The following is a 15,021-nucleotide window of genomic DNA, read 5'->3' as shown; positions in this document are numbered from 1 at the left end:
GGCCTCGACAAGCAGCTGTGTTCGCCCGAAGGATCCCATGAAAACCGGGCGCTTAGCTATCTGTGTTTCTGTGTTAGTATGTGCAGGCCGCCGGCTAAAGGGAAAACGACCAAGAACAACTTATATAATCAACCGACCTATATATGGCGCGAGACAGGATGGTACCCTAATTTATATCGTTATCAATTTTAAGATATTCAAAATTAAATCTTCTACAATGTTAGTTATTTTAAGATTAATTTAAGTTTTATTTTTTTTTGAGTTCATATTAAGTGAAGGTTATGAAAATAAATTTTTGGATATTGATTCAATTGGGCCAGTACGTCCATGTTCCAGACGTTCAGAAATGCGGCCTGGACGTTTTGGTTGGTTTGGCATCAACCGCTTCTTGTTCGGAACCGGGCCCTCCGCGAATTTTATGTGATGGCGACGCGGCGGCCTCTTGCACGTTCCAAAATGTTGTCAAGGTCAGTTAGGCCATGAAGGAGAAGAGCCGAATTGCACCGAGTCTCCGGATATCGCGGAGAGAGAAGAGGCGACGGATATTTTTAGAAGTGCTCTTCTCCCTTTCACTCTTTCGCTCCGGTGGCGACGACACCCGTCGTTCGTTCGAATACGAAGGGCGGCTGTGGCGCCCCGATAACCTGTTATTATCATTATCACCCGACTTCACTTCTTAATGAAGATATTCTGCTGTCAACTTCTGGGATTAGCACGGTTAATGGCAATTTGCGAGCCGCTGTCATTTATACATTCGATAGCGTTGGTCTAATTACCGAGCTCTGGTTCAGATTACGCAGGATGGAATTTTAACAAACAGTGAATGTCGCGAAACTTGAACTTATTTCACAACTGAAATTGAGGATGTAATCAGCCCAAGCTTCTTTCTGCTTATCAATATTTAATAATAAATTTATAATTAGGTGTTTCGAAGAATTTTTAATTTATTACTTTTATTGTATGTTGATGATAATTGCGGAAACACATGTCATGACATGAAGCAAAGCATGTGAAAAAGTAAATCAAATTGTCTAACATGGAGAGACTATCTCAAATACAAGCATAGTTAAGTATCTAACTAGAAAGGTTATTGTCTGGATAACGGGTAGAGTCAAAACAAATAATTCATCAAATTCTTAATAAAGGTATTACATCCTATAAAAATCTGTATCTGCATATAGTAATTTTATTTTTTGTTTCAGGAATCATCACCCACTTTGACGCTAATATCGTCAAAGGTAAGCAGGCCATGCGACCGCAACGTTCCCAGTTCAAGGTGTGTGTAAATGGATGCTTTTTTCTTAATTGTTTAGAGGATCCAACACTACACCATCGATACACAGAATGTTGCCCAGACAACATTTAGAACAGGCGATGCCGAGACATCTTTTTTATGATCGTTTTCCTCTGTGTGTGTGTTCGCATGCAAAACTTGCACCTACTCGAAAAAAAGATAAAGACGGGACACATCTTCCCCTTTCTGTTCGTTCAATCGTCGCACTCCTTCGCCAACAACTGTTCCTTATTTTCCTCGGTTGTATTTTTTTATTTTCCATTTTGCTCGTCTCTTCGCACATCTGCCCCTGCGGACAGACACCAAAAACTAATTTGGCGCTTCTATTTTTATTCTTTTTCTACCACTCACACAGACTACTTACAAACACATGAGCGCACGTGGGTTTTCTTACATTAGTATTATACCTATAATTAGATGTACAGAAAAAGAACTGTATATGTACACAAGGTATACTTTAAACTCTGTAGCAAAGCATGCATTTTATTAGATATCAAATTAGGGTATAGTTTATTTCACATCTAACTTATCCAAAGACGTACATAACAAGAAAGCATTCCAAAACGGGTTTCAAATTCATTCGAACTTTATTTCACAATCGAAAAAATTTTCTTGCGGGAAACACACGTGGCTCTTAGGAATTACACCGAATTCCGGTCTTCTTTGGTAATTCCTAGATTTAGATACCGGTGTGTCTTAGAAATCGGTTATAAATCAAGTAATTAGTGTTTTGTCGTATCATTCGAGTACGTAGTGAGGTCAACGATTCCTCCACGAATGAATCACGGCCGCAGGCAGAAAGTTGAATTACGCTCTCGAATTAAATGCAATTTACCGTTTCCTTTATGATTCCGTTGCTCTCCGATTAACTTAAATGAGTGCTATGATTAATGGGCGGTCCTTCGATAAAACATCTAGTTTTGTAGGTTATTCACGTGTCATTTAATAGAAATCTTTTTTGATTTCCTTTCATTAAATCGAAATTTGTAGAATTTTCTGCAAACTCATATTTAGCGTTGATGGGTACTTTAACGTCAACATTGTGTGTGGCAATTGAAGGAGTCGCGCCAAATACAACACAATACCCCTTTGAAATTGGGTAAAAAGAGATCCAAAAAGGTTCCTCGGAGTTGGAGCGGTCAACGCAAGGTCAGCCAGTGCCTTTACGACAATCCCAAATGCATAAATGCAATACCGAGGGTTCGCAAGAGCAGGTAACCGAAAATCGCCATCTTGTTACCGATCGGGCACCGTCCACTTAGCGTTTTCATTCGCAAAAACCTTCGGCAAAGGGCATCTGGGGTGCTGATCGCGAGCTTCGCCTGATTTATGATAGCACCGACCGGACGGTGGGGCGATTAAGAAACGCCGCCTGACTTGAGAATAATTTGCCCATGATGAGTTTTTAGTGGCCACTGTTCGAATGCCGCAACCTAGAGCCATAAAGTTGTATATGGGGTAGAATGGTCGATTCAGTTTCGCTTTTTGCTCCGGGTCCATCTCCTATTGTCACCGATTGGACCAACTTGATAGTAAACTTTTTTATCTTTAATACTTTTAAGATTTATTTATATTTACAAACATAATTTTATTATAAAAAATAAGAACAAGTTATGAACCAATTTTGGCAAAAAAAAATGACAGCTTTAATAAACGACCACGCCGTTCACAAAAAGCGCTTTGTTCCAACAACGATGGGATGGAATCGTAGGCACATTCCTTCTTTCTCACTTTGTATCCGAGCCCCTCCATTCGATGCAAGTGTAGTGCGATCAAATAGCCAAACCGAAAACAGGTATACGCGTATACCTGTACATCCACAGCACATACCTGGTTGGGCCGAATATACGTGCACATCAACATTGGGTTTATACGGTAGGGGTCACCTTCACGTGTAAGCAATAATTAGAAGAGATCGGTCCCAGTGGGAACGTTGAGATGCCCCTTCTCCGACGAGAGACGACCGAAGAAATGCCCGTGATCCGGGGGCAAGTGGCAAGATAATTAAGACCATTTGTATTGGTGGAGGCAGTTGCTATAGCCACCGTACAGAGACGATATCTAATGAATTCACTTGTTGTCCCAGCTAAAGAAATACAGCTAAAACACAAAGAAGAAATGACTTTAAGAGAACTATTATGTCCTTTTACTTTATAAGTTGAGCCCATAAAATCATTTAAAGCGTTTAAACGATTTATTTTAATTCTTTAAAGGTAACCTTAGTAGATACAACTCGACTAAATAAGAGAATAGCGAAACATTTAAAACTACCGTTTGTGTAAAATCTCATTTTATTTAATTAATGTGCGCAAACAGCGCAAGCATCCAGCCGAGAAATGATGGACATGTTAATGGTCCTCATTCTGTCTGTCTGTTTGGTGTCATGGAATGCCCTCCAGGTGAACTGTCATATGTCTTTTAGGTGGATAGAACGGTTGTTACCTGTCCGTATGAAAAAGAGAGCAATTAAATTTCTTTGTGGTTACGATTATACAAGAAAACTTGAAATTGATTGTTGTAAATTTTTGATAACACTTTCAGGTGGTTCTTTGGGTAAAATAATGATCCAAGGACTACTTCTTGAAAATGAACCATAGATTTGGTTCCTTTGTGCGGATTTTCCTAGAAACATTGCCGTCAACATGTTAACGACTTGTTAAGTCAAGCACTTCGAGAGAGTCCCGAAAGGTTTATTCAACGGTTTAATTGTGCATTTTCACGGGGTTTTATTGCGCGGTTTGAGTTTTTTGCTCGATGGATTTCTTGAAAGTCGAAGGCGGTAAGGTTTCAACCAAGGATCAACCGATGAATATGGTCGGAGAGGTGTGCGTAATTTAATGAGAAAGATCGTGTATAAAGGATGCCGTACCGGAGAGAAGCGTTAAACGTTTCCCGGAAAAATGAGTTATATTTTGGTTTTATTATGTGGGTCTCTTTGAAGTCTCCTGATATATTAGAGATTTAGGGTCTTTATAGTTAAGGGTAATTTCAATTCAAATTTCTTGTTAGAAAATTTTACGAGAAAAGTTTTTCTTTATCACATGGAAGGAAACCTTTCATCGATTTCGCTCCCACACTAACTCGAATAGGAAGAAAAAAGAAATGGAACTGGGTGATCGACGTGCGGCACGTCAGATTTAACGGAAAAAAGTTTACTGAAAGGGCATAAAATTCTCCTCTGCCGAGTAAAGATTTTTCTTTGAATCGCACTCAACGACAACCTTACGCGTTTCTTGCCTTTTTATGTTCCTGTTTACAGCAAATCCTTAGATTTATATATTTTTAAGAAGACTCTCCGAGTCGTTTCATCCAAGTCGAAAGACTTTATGCAAATATAAAAAGAGAAATTGCTAACAGTTATCAAAGAATTATTGGTGAAGTTTAAGATTATCGAAATACATCATTTCGACCAATAAGGAAGAAATAAAGCGGTGATTCACACCTAATCTGTTCCCGGTCAGATCGGCCACTTTATGGTGTGGTTGCTCAATACCACCCGGTAATCGCCTTCACGTTCTTTCGTCTTCTCCTACAAGAAGTCATTTGAATACTTCTCTATTACAAAATGACCACGCCAACGGTACTTTTAATACGCCGGAAAATGGGATTTAAGTGGACGTAAACGCGTTTCGTCGTTTTATGTGTGTTTGCGTTACTTCTACATACCAACGAGATACGGCGTAATGGTCACTATTAGAAATTTCGTAATGGAAAAAATGGTAATGTGGCTTTAGATAGGTTTTGAGCCATGGGAATAATGCTCTCTCGCTTACAAGATGAATACAGTTGTGTGGATCGCTACTTATTCCCAACGTTAATTTGCCTCGGGCCTGGTATGACTTACTTTTTTTTTAAACCTTTCGAATTACTCGAGCACCGAAAGACCACACAGGAAGTTACAACTATTAATCAATTCACGGAGGAGTGAAATTGTTTTTTGGAATTAGGAGCGTATCAGTAGGAAGTTAGGAAATCTAAATTGGGTTAGTTGAAGAAGTTGATTAAGCACGTTTAAGATTAAGAAAACTTTAAAAGCACGCTATTTTTCTTTCACGCAACTCATATAATCTAAGTGTATAATATTTTCGAAAGATATAACAAAAAGTTTGATTTGCAATCACTTTAGTTATGTTACTCTTGAATCACTCTGTAGATGTGAAAATCTTTGTTGTCACGAAATGGTAGGTACTTTTAATTAGGAATACGACGAGATAAATAATGGCGTACGATATTTGGTGTATCTAAGTAGAGGTATGATAAATCGGATTGAAATTGAAATTTATCGTCTGGTTCGGAGCGTGACCTCTAAAACCGAAACGGCGGGTATGTGCACAGAATACGCTGCTAATTGTAATTAATTTCCACGGACCTCCAAGAATGCGTGGGGCGTTCGTTCCAACTACTCGTTACTTTTGACCATAGGTGGCCGTCCGAAAAGCAGCTCGAGTCTTATCTTTCGATCGACCCAATTAGAATAATGGGGTTAAATGAGACATTTCAAATTGTACTAAAATCCCTGGGAAAAGTAATTAATATCGAAGGGAATTTTAATTTTTAAGGAAAAGATTTTTTGAGATGAAGTAATAAGTTAGTAAAAGAAAAAAGTAAGTTTATATTTTCGAGGGAAAAAGAGCTTCGTGTAGAAAACGATCAGGTCGCCCGCCATTGCGTCGAAATTATGCTAATACAGTAATGGGAAAATAATACACGGTTGGTAAAACGTTTGATTGACTATTTAATAGTTTAATATAAAAGCGTCGCGTTGCTGAAGAACGCCTCGTGAGCCCAGATAATTCGTTCATCCTTGATCCGCAGACACAACAGAGCCATTACCCAATTACAATTGCATACCAAATTACACGTTTGTCTTCGCCAGGGTTCGTCTCTTACAAAGCGCACACCCGAATTTGCATAAAGATGTTAAGGTAAACGGTGAACACTTTCAATAAACGGTTCCTATTTGCTAAGTGACGGGTTGTCGATTGGAATTGTTTGCCGGATACTAATCGATACCGAGAAAATCTATTAGAGATTATTTTGCATAATGCCAGGGAAGCTGACCTATATTTTCAGATTTATTCAGAAGCAATAAGACTAAATCAAAAATTACACCACAAAATAATTCAAAAAAATAAACGATTCCAATTATTTTTTATAGATCATTGTCCGAAATTGAAGTACAGTGGTCGAAATTACGAGCAACATAAAACTTTCTAAAGTGCCATCCCAAGTTATTGAGAGATAACTTCCGCTTAATCGGTCATAACGTTTACAATTTCGAAGTAGTGCTTCAAAAATAACCGTAAAGTTCAACAAAGAGCTTTAAACACTTAATATCCTGGACGAAAATCGATTAAACATTTCTCAGAAATCATTTTGTTTCGATAAAATTTACCTAAATTGGGTAAAGCAACTTGGGTGGCACCCCTTTTAAAAGTAAATTCTATAGTTTACGCTACTTTAATTGCAACGTTCACTTTCATAGTCGTAAAATTGGAGCCCATAAAAAATCACGTATCGTCATTAAGACGGTCTTATTTTTAAATCGGGAAAAATTTATCCCGGAAAGTTTTATTTTCTCTAACATTGTAGTATCAAAAAAGAAAGAGGAAAGAGAGAAATGGCTGGCGACACATAAAACATTCTAATTTTAATTGGAGTAACTTAGAAGAGAAACGCCGGTAATCGCGTTTGATCGACGAAAATACCAACGTGTTGTCCGATGAGGATGGCGTTGGGGTCGTTTATTTTAGTAGCAAAATGAGAAGCACAGGCTCACGGCGAGTGCATTATTTCCGTCATTGCGCGGTACGAATGTGGGATACTGTATCGGAGAGGTGCTTGCTCCTGGACACGTGCGCGCGTGGGAGACGACTCTAGGCAGATGCCGCCTACAACTTTTCTTTTTGTTTATTTTGTCATTCTCGTGTCCGTTGCGTATCGATTACACGATATGCATTTCTTCGCCAAGTTTATTTGTGAGTCATAAAGTTCAAAAGTCTCATTCAAATGATAGCTATACTTCAAAAACTTTCTGACATTTTATCAAAATAATTTTGGAAACAATATCATTACTTCACAAACATTACCAATAATAATTATTGAATAACTGTTACAACTATTTAATATAAAGTTGAGAAAATTTATGAAAATTTAATTGAATTTAGTATAATCATAGCTTTTAGTTTTCCAATAGCACTATCTAATCATCTGTCGCCAGCAATACTCTTCTACAAGTAGTATCTAATCTTTTGCGAGCAGAGTTTAGCTTTCTGTCAGTAGTTTCTAGGCTACTTGTAACAATTCGTAGTCTTCTACAAGCAGTATCTAGCATTCTTATGGCAGTATTTAGTTTTTCGCTTCCTGTACTAGTCTTCTATCAGTAGGATCTAGTCATCGAGAAGCACTACATAGTCTTCTGTCAAGTATATCATGTCTTCTGCAAGGAGTTTATGGTCTTCTGCAAGCAGTATCCAATCTTTTATTAGCAGTGTGTAGTCGTACATTAGCAGTGTTAGCAAGAAGATTACGAGAGAATGGCATTAAATTACCAATCAGCACACATATTAAAACAACTCATTAATGTAAAGTTATAGTTTGCAGTCCTGATTTGATACATCCTGTATAAGATAACAATCTTAAACTCCATATGAAGAATAAAAACGATAAATATGTGGTTATAATTTGTTAAAAATTTGAGGTCTGGTTTGGCAGGCGCCAAAGACATCTCATTTCATTCAAAGCACATGCCCTAAAACTTCACAGAAAAAACGTGCAGTAGACCGTGTTCGAAAAGCTGAAGCCTTATGGTTAAACCATTAAACCGGCCGCATAAATAGGACCTACGAAAATTGATAATTGGTAACATATTGCGAAGCGGTAGATACAAGAGACCTACTATGCCTCGAGGCCGAATGTAAATGAGTAAGAATTTCCGGTCTCCGGTTTACCGACACGCAAACGTATCTTGGTTGCAGAGGGAGGATTCATAAACCGTACCTATTATCCTGTCGATACTGTAAGAAACTGCGAATCGATTACAGTTTTCGACATGCAACCAATCACATAGAATTAAGAGGAACAATTTAAATGATGAGAATGTAATTTAATCAACGAACATTTTTTTGTGCGTTATATATTTTTAAATGAAGTCCACCATTAGTTTGCTTACGCACAAAGTGTTTTACGCTTTTAATTAATGTCGAATTATACGCTGTGTATTCAAATTTAATTTTAATCCTCTTCCACGGCAAATTTTAAATAAAACGAAATTTAATGTAAATTTTTATATAATTATAGAGATAGAGGGTATGCTTAATAACGAATGAACTGATTAAAATACACGGGAAAATCGTAAATCTATAAAAACGTTTCTATAGACGCCCCTTCTTGATCATTAACGTCAATTAATTACTTTTGGTTTTTGATTTATTTATACACATAATTTTTTTTATGTTAGATGGTGTGAAATTAGATTCAAAAATAAAATCTTGATAAAAGTCGAATTAAGTCTTTTTTAACACTCTTGCGTTATGTTTCACCACATAATTATTAATAATTAATATATTACATCGTGTTACCAGATAACAAAAATAACAACAAGAATATTTTGGCAAAAATCAATTTTATGTAGAAATCTTAATTGTAAAACAAATTAACTACATCAAAATATTTATTTTTATTAAAGCCAGCCACGTAGTATTGTTACAATGTGTGGAGTTGAAATACCGTGAGGCGGTATCCCGAAATCGCCAAACGAAATCTCGAATCGTCTCGGTTCTTGGCAGCAAAACGAAAGACACATTCTATCTGCTTACACGGCATCCAGATCAGATAAGATTTTAATAATTGGTCTAACAGTACAACGTTCTGTACTATCCACCGCCCAAACGTACGGAGATCGAATGTTGCTCGAGGTCCATTTAAATTAGCGTCCTCTGGGTCTAGTTTTTTTCTTCTTAACCCAACGTCGTTCGAACTGGCGCAGAGGTGTGTAATTTGGTACATATCGGCCGGATAATCCGACCGCGGGTATGCCTCGTATTATTTAGTACTGTTAGACGAATTTATAGTTACATTGAACTCTGAGCGATTTCGGGCGAGGTTCGGTGGGATCGAGATTTTTATTTTATGCTTTCATCCATTCGGCGTTTACCTCCTTCTCCTTCGGGGCAGAAGTTGTTCTTCGTCTTCGGTTTTTAATTGAACCGAAATGAGCGGTCGCCGGAGCGATTTAACGGTATATGGACTGTAATTAGCATATTTCGTGTATATTATAGTTTTAGATAAGGATCGGCGCAGAACGTTCCTTCGAAAACACGTTTGGAAGCTGTTCGAGCGTTATAGATTTATCACTTAAAATGATACACTTGAAAACGACTGAAAAATCGGTTAGGTAATAACAACTGTTTAGATTTTTTTTTGGTTTCATAAAATGTAAATCCATTACCGTTAAGGAAATATAATTAACATGTTATAAATGTGATTGTGTTTGAAAAGACCTTCGCTGATTGTCCGAATAGCAATCATAAAGTTTTAATTGCTAAATCTTGTTCAATTGAACCGAGTGTCCCGGTTTTACCCAACTTTCGACATTGACCTTTATGAGCTCACAAATTAGTAATTACGATTCTACGTAAGTGTTGCTAACAAATATAGTTCGACTTGGTTTCCACAGAATATGATATAAAAGAAATTAATTACCGCAAATAATCTTAGCGTTTAACGCATTCGGATTTGGATCAAACAAATATTTCAAAATCAAAAATAATATGTTTTATGCGTAATAATTCCTCCAATAATTAGTCATGAATCTTAATTTAAAGCTTATAAAAGTAGCGTTCGGGCGAAGAGTGAGATCAGTCTATACTCCCTCAAAAAAGCAAACAAATTAATCACAACTGAATTATTGTTTTAAGGAAAATGGCAGGCGAATGGCACGACTCATTTTTATACTCAATTCTTGTTTGTTGTTATAGAACTTTAAGATTGATGAATTATCCAAACGTAGAGAGATTTACTAATGCCGCTACCGTTCGTTAACATTGCGTAGAAAGAAATCTAGCGGCAAGTGAAAAATTGATGAGAAATGTGCGCAACGCTCTGCGATATAAAGACGTTGATAAAATTAATATCTCTCATTTATCTCGTCTCATATAACGAATGGGGCATTAAATTTTTCTTCACGTATACGCACTATTTATGTTCTCCTATCTAAAGTAGAAAGCCCGTTTCTTAAGTAAACGTAAAAAGGCAAATTTATATCCAATAATCACCAAGAATTCGCCGATTGCTTAAATGGTAAATTGGTAAACAAGAACATAAATTACATTTAGCGTTGATGTACAACAAGGAAAACTACTTTGTTTTGTTGTTATTGTATTAATAACAAATGTTGGAAATACCAAAAATCTTAAGAAATAAATCAAATGCATCATTTCCAATAATTTTCTAAAATCAACATATTTTTTTAATCGCTAATTCTTAAATTAGCTTATTAAAATTAACTTCGTTTTTTAGAGGTTCGCCTACTCTTTTTTACGACGGTTTTATTATTTTTTGGGAATGTTAAAAACTATTATGAGGCAACACGTCCACGCGTAAATAACTAATACACAGTGTCCAATGCAATTTATATGCTAATCTCTCTTATTAACATACGGTCACCGAGTATTTTTATTTTATGATCGTCTTAGCATCCATAAACGAAAAGAACGAAAAATGGCTTTTATTAACAAAAAGAATAATAAATTATTTTATAAATTTGATTTAAATCAATTTTTTTGACATAGTTCAATTTAAATAAATTTGTTTTGTGTAATCAATTTGAAGTGGAATAAATGGGAGAGTCTGAAACTTTGTTGTTTTAATTATAGTGGAGACTGTATGACTTTACCTACTTAAATCGAGTTTCTACAATTATTTCAGTTTCGGGTTGATACGATATTAATTGTAAAGGCTATGACCTCGACTTAGTCGGGAAAAATCCTATATTTTCTCTTCTGAGTTTAGATAATGTTGCTTACACCCGGCTCATTACAATTAACATCATGTCAATCCGACACTAGTAAACACAAAGTGCAGCTCCTCGGCCTCGAACGACCTCTAATTAAAGGCGAGACCACTTGCGCTCACAAATCGAAAATCGGAATGTAGAGAAAAGAATAGTATATCTTCCGTAAAAAAATAAAAACAATATCAATCATCGCCCTAAAAACCATGTGATTGTACTAGGGGCGGATACGATTAACAAATGAGGTAATATTATATTCATGTAAAAACAAGTACAAAAAGAATGCGCAAATAGCATAATTAACAAATCGACAAAGATCGGTACAAAGCAAAGTGTATTAAAACAACTGATCAATAAGTGATCTATTACACCACAACAAGAATGACTTGATCCTTCCGTTCAAAAATGTAATTAAGTGCAAATGCAATACATATATTTTGTACATTTCAGGTAAGAGTCTGTTAAAAATAAAACCCAGTAGCATTGTTCACATGTTTTTTAGCAAACTTAGGTTGAAGCACGTATGACTCTATTTTTGCATGTATAAGTTATAACCTCGAATACAAATAACTTCCGGACATCTAAAACTCTAAACATAGGTGTGCTGATGGGTACAAGTTTTCCTTTCCTAATATCTTCTTAATAATCCTGTAGTATCTCTAATGGTTTTAAGTGAGTATCGTAATAGACCATCCCATGCCAAAATTCCATAACGAGCCTCGACTCTACTAAACAATGATACAATGTCTTTAAGTGATAAACATTAAGTATGGAGCTTGGATATTTGAATTTATACGATAAAGTTCTCAATATTCTTGATATACTTTCAATGTGCCTGTCCCACCACAAGTGACTAGCAATTGCCACTCAGAATTAACAGACAATTTATCGTAGACTGGCAGCTGATTACCATAGGTCGAGAATGGCATGAAAAATGTTTTATCCACATTCACTGTCAAACGATTATAAGAAAGTCAATCAAATATTTTATCCAAATTGACTTAAATTTTTCATTATAGTTTTGGATTCTGTTGGATAAAGCTTTTTCTTATATCTTGTTTAATGTCGTTATTAAGGATATAGGTTTATAGTTTTGACGCGATGTTGTATTCTCTTTCTTATATACTGGGATCACTACCGATTGCTTAAAATGAGATGGATATACTCCACTTTCCAATAGTTTATTTATAAGCGCAGTAATGGGTTTTGTTACTTCTTTCAGTTTGCAATGTGTTGATTAGTTTTAGATTGACATAATATTAATTGTAGATACGATATCTGGTAGTCTCCAGTTACTTTCTTTATAATCGAAAAGCTGTATAACCAAAAATTACTTGAAACACGACAGCTTAAGACGTGGATGCTATTTGTTTCTTGTATTATTGATTAATTGGGTTGTTACAAGATTGTATACAGGTGTTTACGGTCTTGTGATTTTATTTAACACCTTGTATTGTTGCCCCTCAACTAATTACTCTATAAATTTATTAACGAAATCATTCAGTACTTTTTTTTCACTTACCTACTCATTTTTATTTCATTTTATTTTCCCATTACCATATTTTAAAGTAAGTAGAACCTCTCGCTGTGAAATAACTATAATACATTTTTGGATTAACAGTTCAACGTATGTCAACATGTTTACATCATCATTAATCACTTGCAAGCTATTCATGCCGCTGTGTTAAGCCACCGTGTTCAAAGCCAAATAATAAACTATATACTCAACAGTTTAAAATTTCAAATCCGATCCGTAATGGGATATTTAACAGTTTACTCAACGTTGTTTATTAAATAATAATATCAAATTCTTAAGAGATCGCATTATTGCGCGTGGGTGCTGAGAATTTTGGTTGCGTAAATCGGAAAAAAATCGTGCGTTCATGCCGACGAAAATATAACCTGGCGATTCGAAATAAATGTACACGTTTTTTTGATATTGCGTCATTGACATTGTTTCTTTTTAAGTTAAGAGCAAAACAAGGTTTTTTCCCTCCTCCAAAAGATTTAGATTAAAAGATAGTTTAGTGGACAACGTTGGACTGAAGCCACTGTTTTAACTTCATTGGAGCCACTTTCATTGGACTTTTTTAACTGTTTTACGCCCATTTATTTCGAGACGTTTCCGTTTCTTATATTTAGCTACGCGTGTTGTAGTACGATGAAGAAATCGTCTTACCGATGAAATATATTTTTCCACAACATGTCCCAAATAACTATGCTGTTTTTAACGAGTCCAAGATTACTCGCTTTATAAGAGTAAAGATGTCAACGTAAACAGTTCTAGGAAAAATAAAATAATAACACAACACGAGCAGAATGTATGAAATCATACCGCAATTTCCTTTCTTATCTAATTTGTTTGCGCGATAGTAATTAAAGCGAACTTCTAATGTGTTTCCTAGTACGTCATGAAACTTTTGCGAGTACATGACCCAACCGCAAACTATGCTTAAGTTGTGGTTAAAGAATCAGTATTTTTCTCTTAGAAATGCGCGTGATTTTCACCAGCAAAAGATTCTTCGAATAAATTATTTATTTTTAGTGATTACAAGGTTTTACAAAAATATTTACTCCGTTCCTGTTCTCACTAAATCATTTCGGGAATCTTAGCAAAAACTAAATAGTTGATATTGTCAAAAGACGAAACATCATCATATGTTATTTAGGTCGAGTATATTATAAAACGTTTTTCGTCTACCGAAAAAAGAAATAAGAAACGTTCGGCAGAAACAAAAGCGTCGAGTAACGAAATACGGCACAAACGAAAATTAATTATGCTTTTGAATCTATCGGTCTGCGTTTTTGCCACTCGTAATAGGACACAGACAGGGTCGGCATGTTCTGGGCACGTATACGTCTTGAATGCAATAAAGTTCACTGATACCGATCTCTACCAGACCGAATAATTGGAATTCATAAATTTTGAACGTCAATTAATTAGCGACATTTTGACCGGCTGCGAAATAATTAGCTTGTGGTTTTTTAAATATCAACCGCAAATTTTGGTTCAGTTATAATTTTATGGATTTTTTATTGATTATTCAATCAAAAATGTAATATAATTAGTATTCATCTAAATTAGTACACACAAAAAAGATATTAAAGTGGGATAATTGAATAAATATTGACATGGTCGATAACGGTTTCTTTGATTTACTTTCACGAATTTTATGGTCTTTTATGGGTTGGGTAACGTCCTAGATGAGGTCGTAGGCGATTTATTTGTTTTTTACGTAAATAATTCTAGAAGCAAAAATAATAATGTATACATCCGTTTCTTTTCTCGTGTTCATCTAATACCTTGCCGCGTATATTATATAGAAACGGCCATAAAAACTTCTGACAAGTTCTTCGATCCACTCAACTTAATCCGATTTCCGTTTTCTTTTTAATTACCGCTATGTGCCCACATATTTTTACGACTGAGGCCGCTTGGTGAGCGGTTGGACATAAAAAGAACGAGAATTTTGGTTTTCTAATTTATGACCACGGTGGACGGCCGAAACAGTTTTCGTAAAAATGGTCGATTTTACACACACGACCGTCTGTATAAGTATACTCGAAGTGGAACTAATCGAGCTATACGTTGTAATTACAATACGATAAATTTAAAATTGAAATATGTAATGTCCATATGTGTTCGATTTGCGTTTATTACGCTTTAGATTGGCGTTTAAGAGTTTGGATTTATGATAGAAAGCTCATCTATTCA

At 35.7% G+C, this 15,021-nt stretch overlaps 1 protein-coding gene across 9 annotated transcripts in view; it reads left to right on the top strand.

The window, feature by feature from the left end:
• The window catches only part of LOC111427758 (Calcium channel protein beta subunit), a 54,527-nt gene that overhangs the window by 27,552 nt on the left and 11,954 nt on the right, over nt 1-15,021 (top strand). For 5 of the 9 annotated variants that reach the window (XM_023063032.2, XM_023063031.2, XM_023063030.2 and 2 more), the window contains exon 3: nt 1,203-1,238. The exons of 1 other annotated variant lie outside the window; for it this stretch is intronic. In XM_023063032.2, coding sequence (XP_022918800.1) covers nt 1,203-1,238 — 36 coding nt within the window. Of the gene's footprint in view, nt 1-1,202; nt 1,277-15,021 lie in introns of all 9 variants that reach the window. 3 more of the 9 variants (XM_023063036.2, XM_071196364.1, XM_071196363.1) reach the window with 1 other exon arrangement.

Source organism: Onthophagus taurus, chromosome 6 (genome assembly GCF_036711975.1).
Source record: "Onthophagus taurus isolate NC chromosome 6, IU_Otau_3.0, whole genome shotgun sequence".
Classification (NCBI taxonomy): Eukaryota; Metazoa; Arthropoda; class Insecta; order Coleoptera; family Scarabaeidae; genus Onthophagus; species Onthophagus taurus.
The sequence above is the reverse complement of the archived record's forward strand: the minus strand, read 5'-3'. Positions and strand labels throughout refer to the sequence as shown.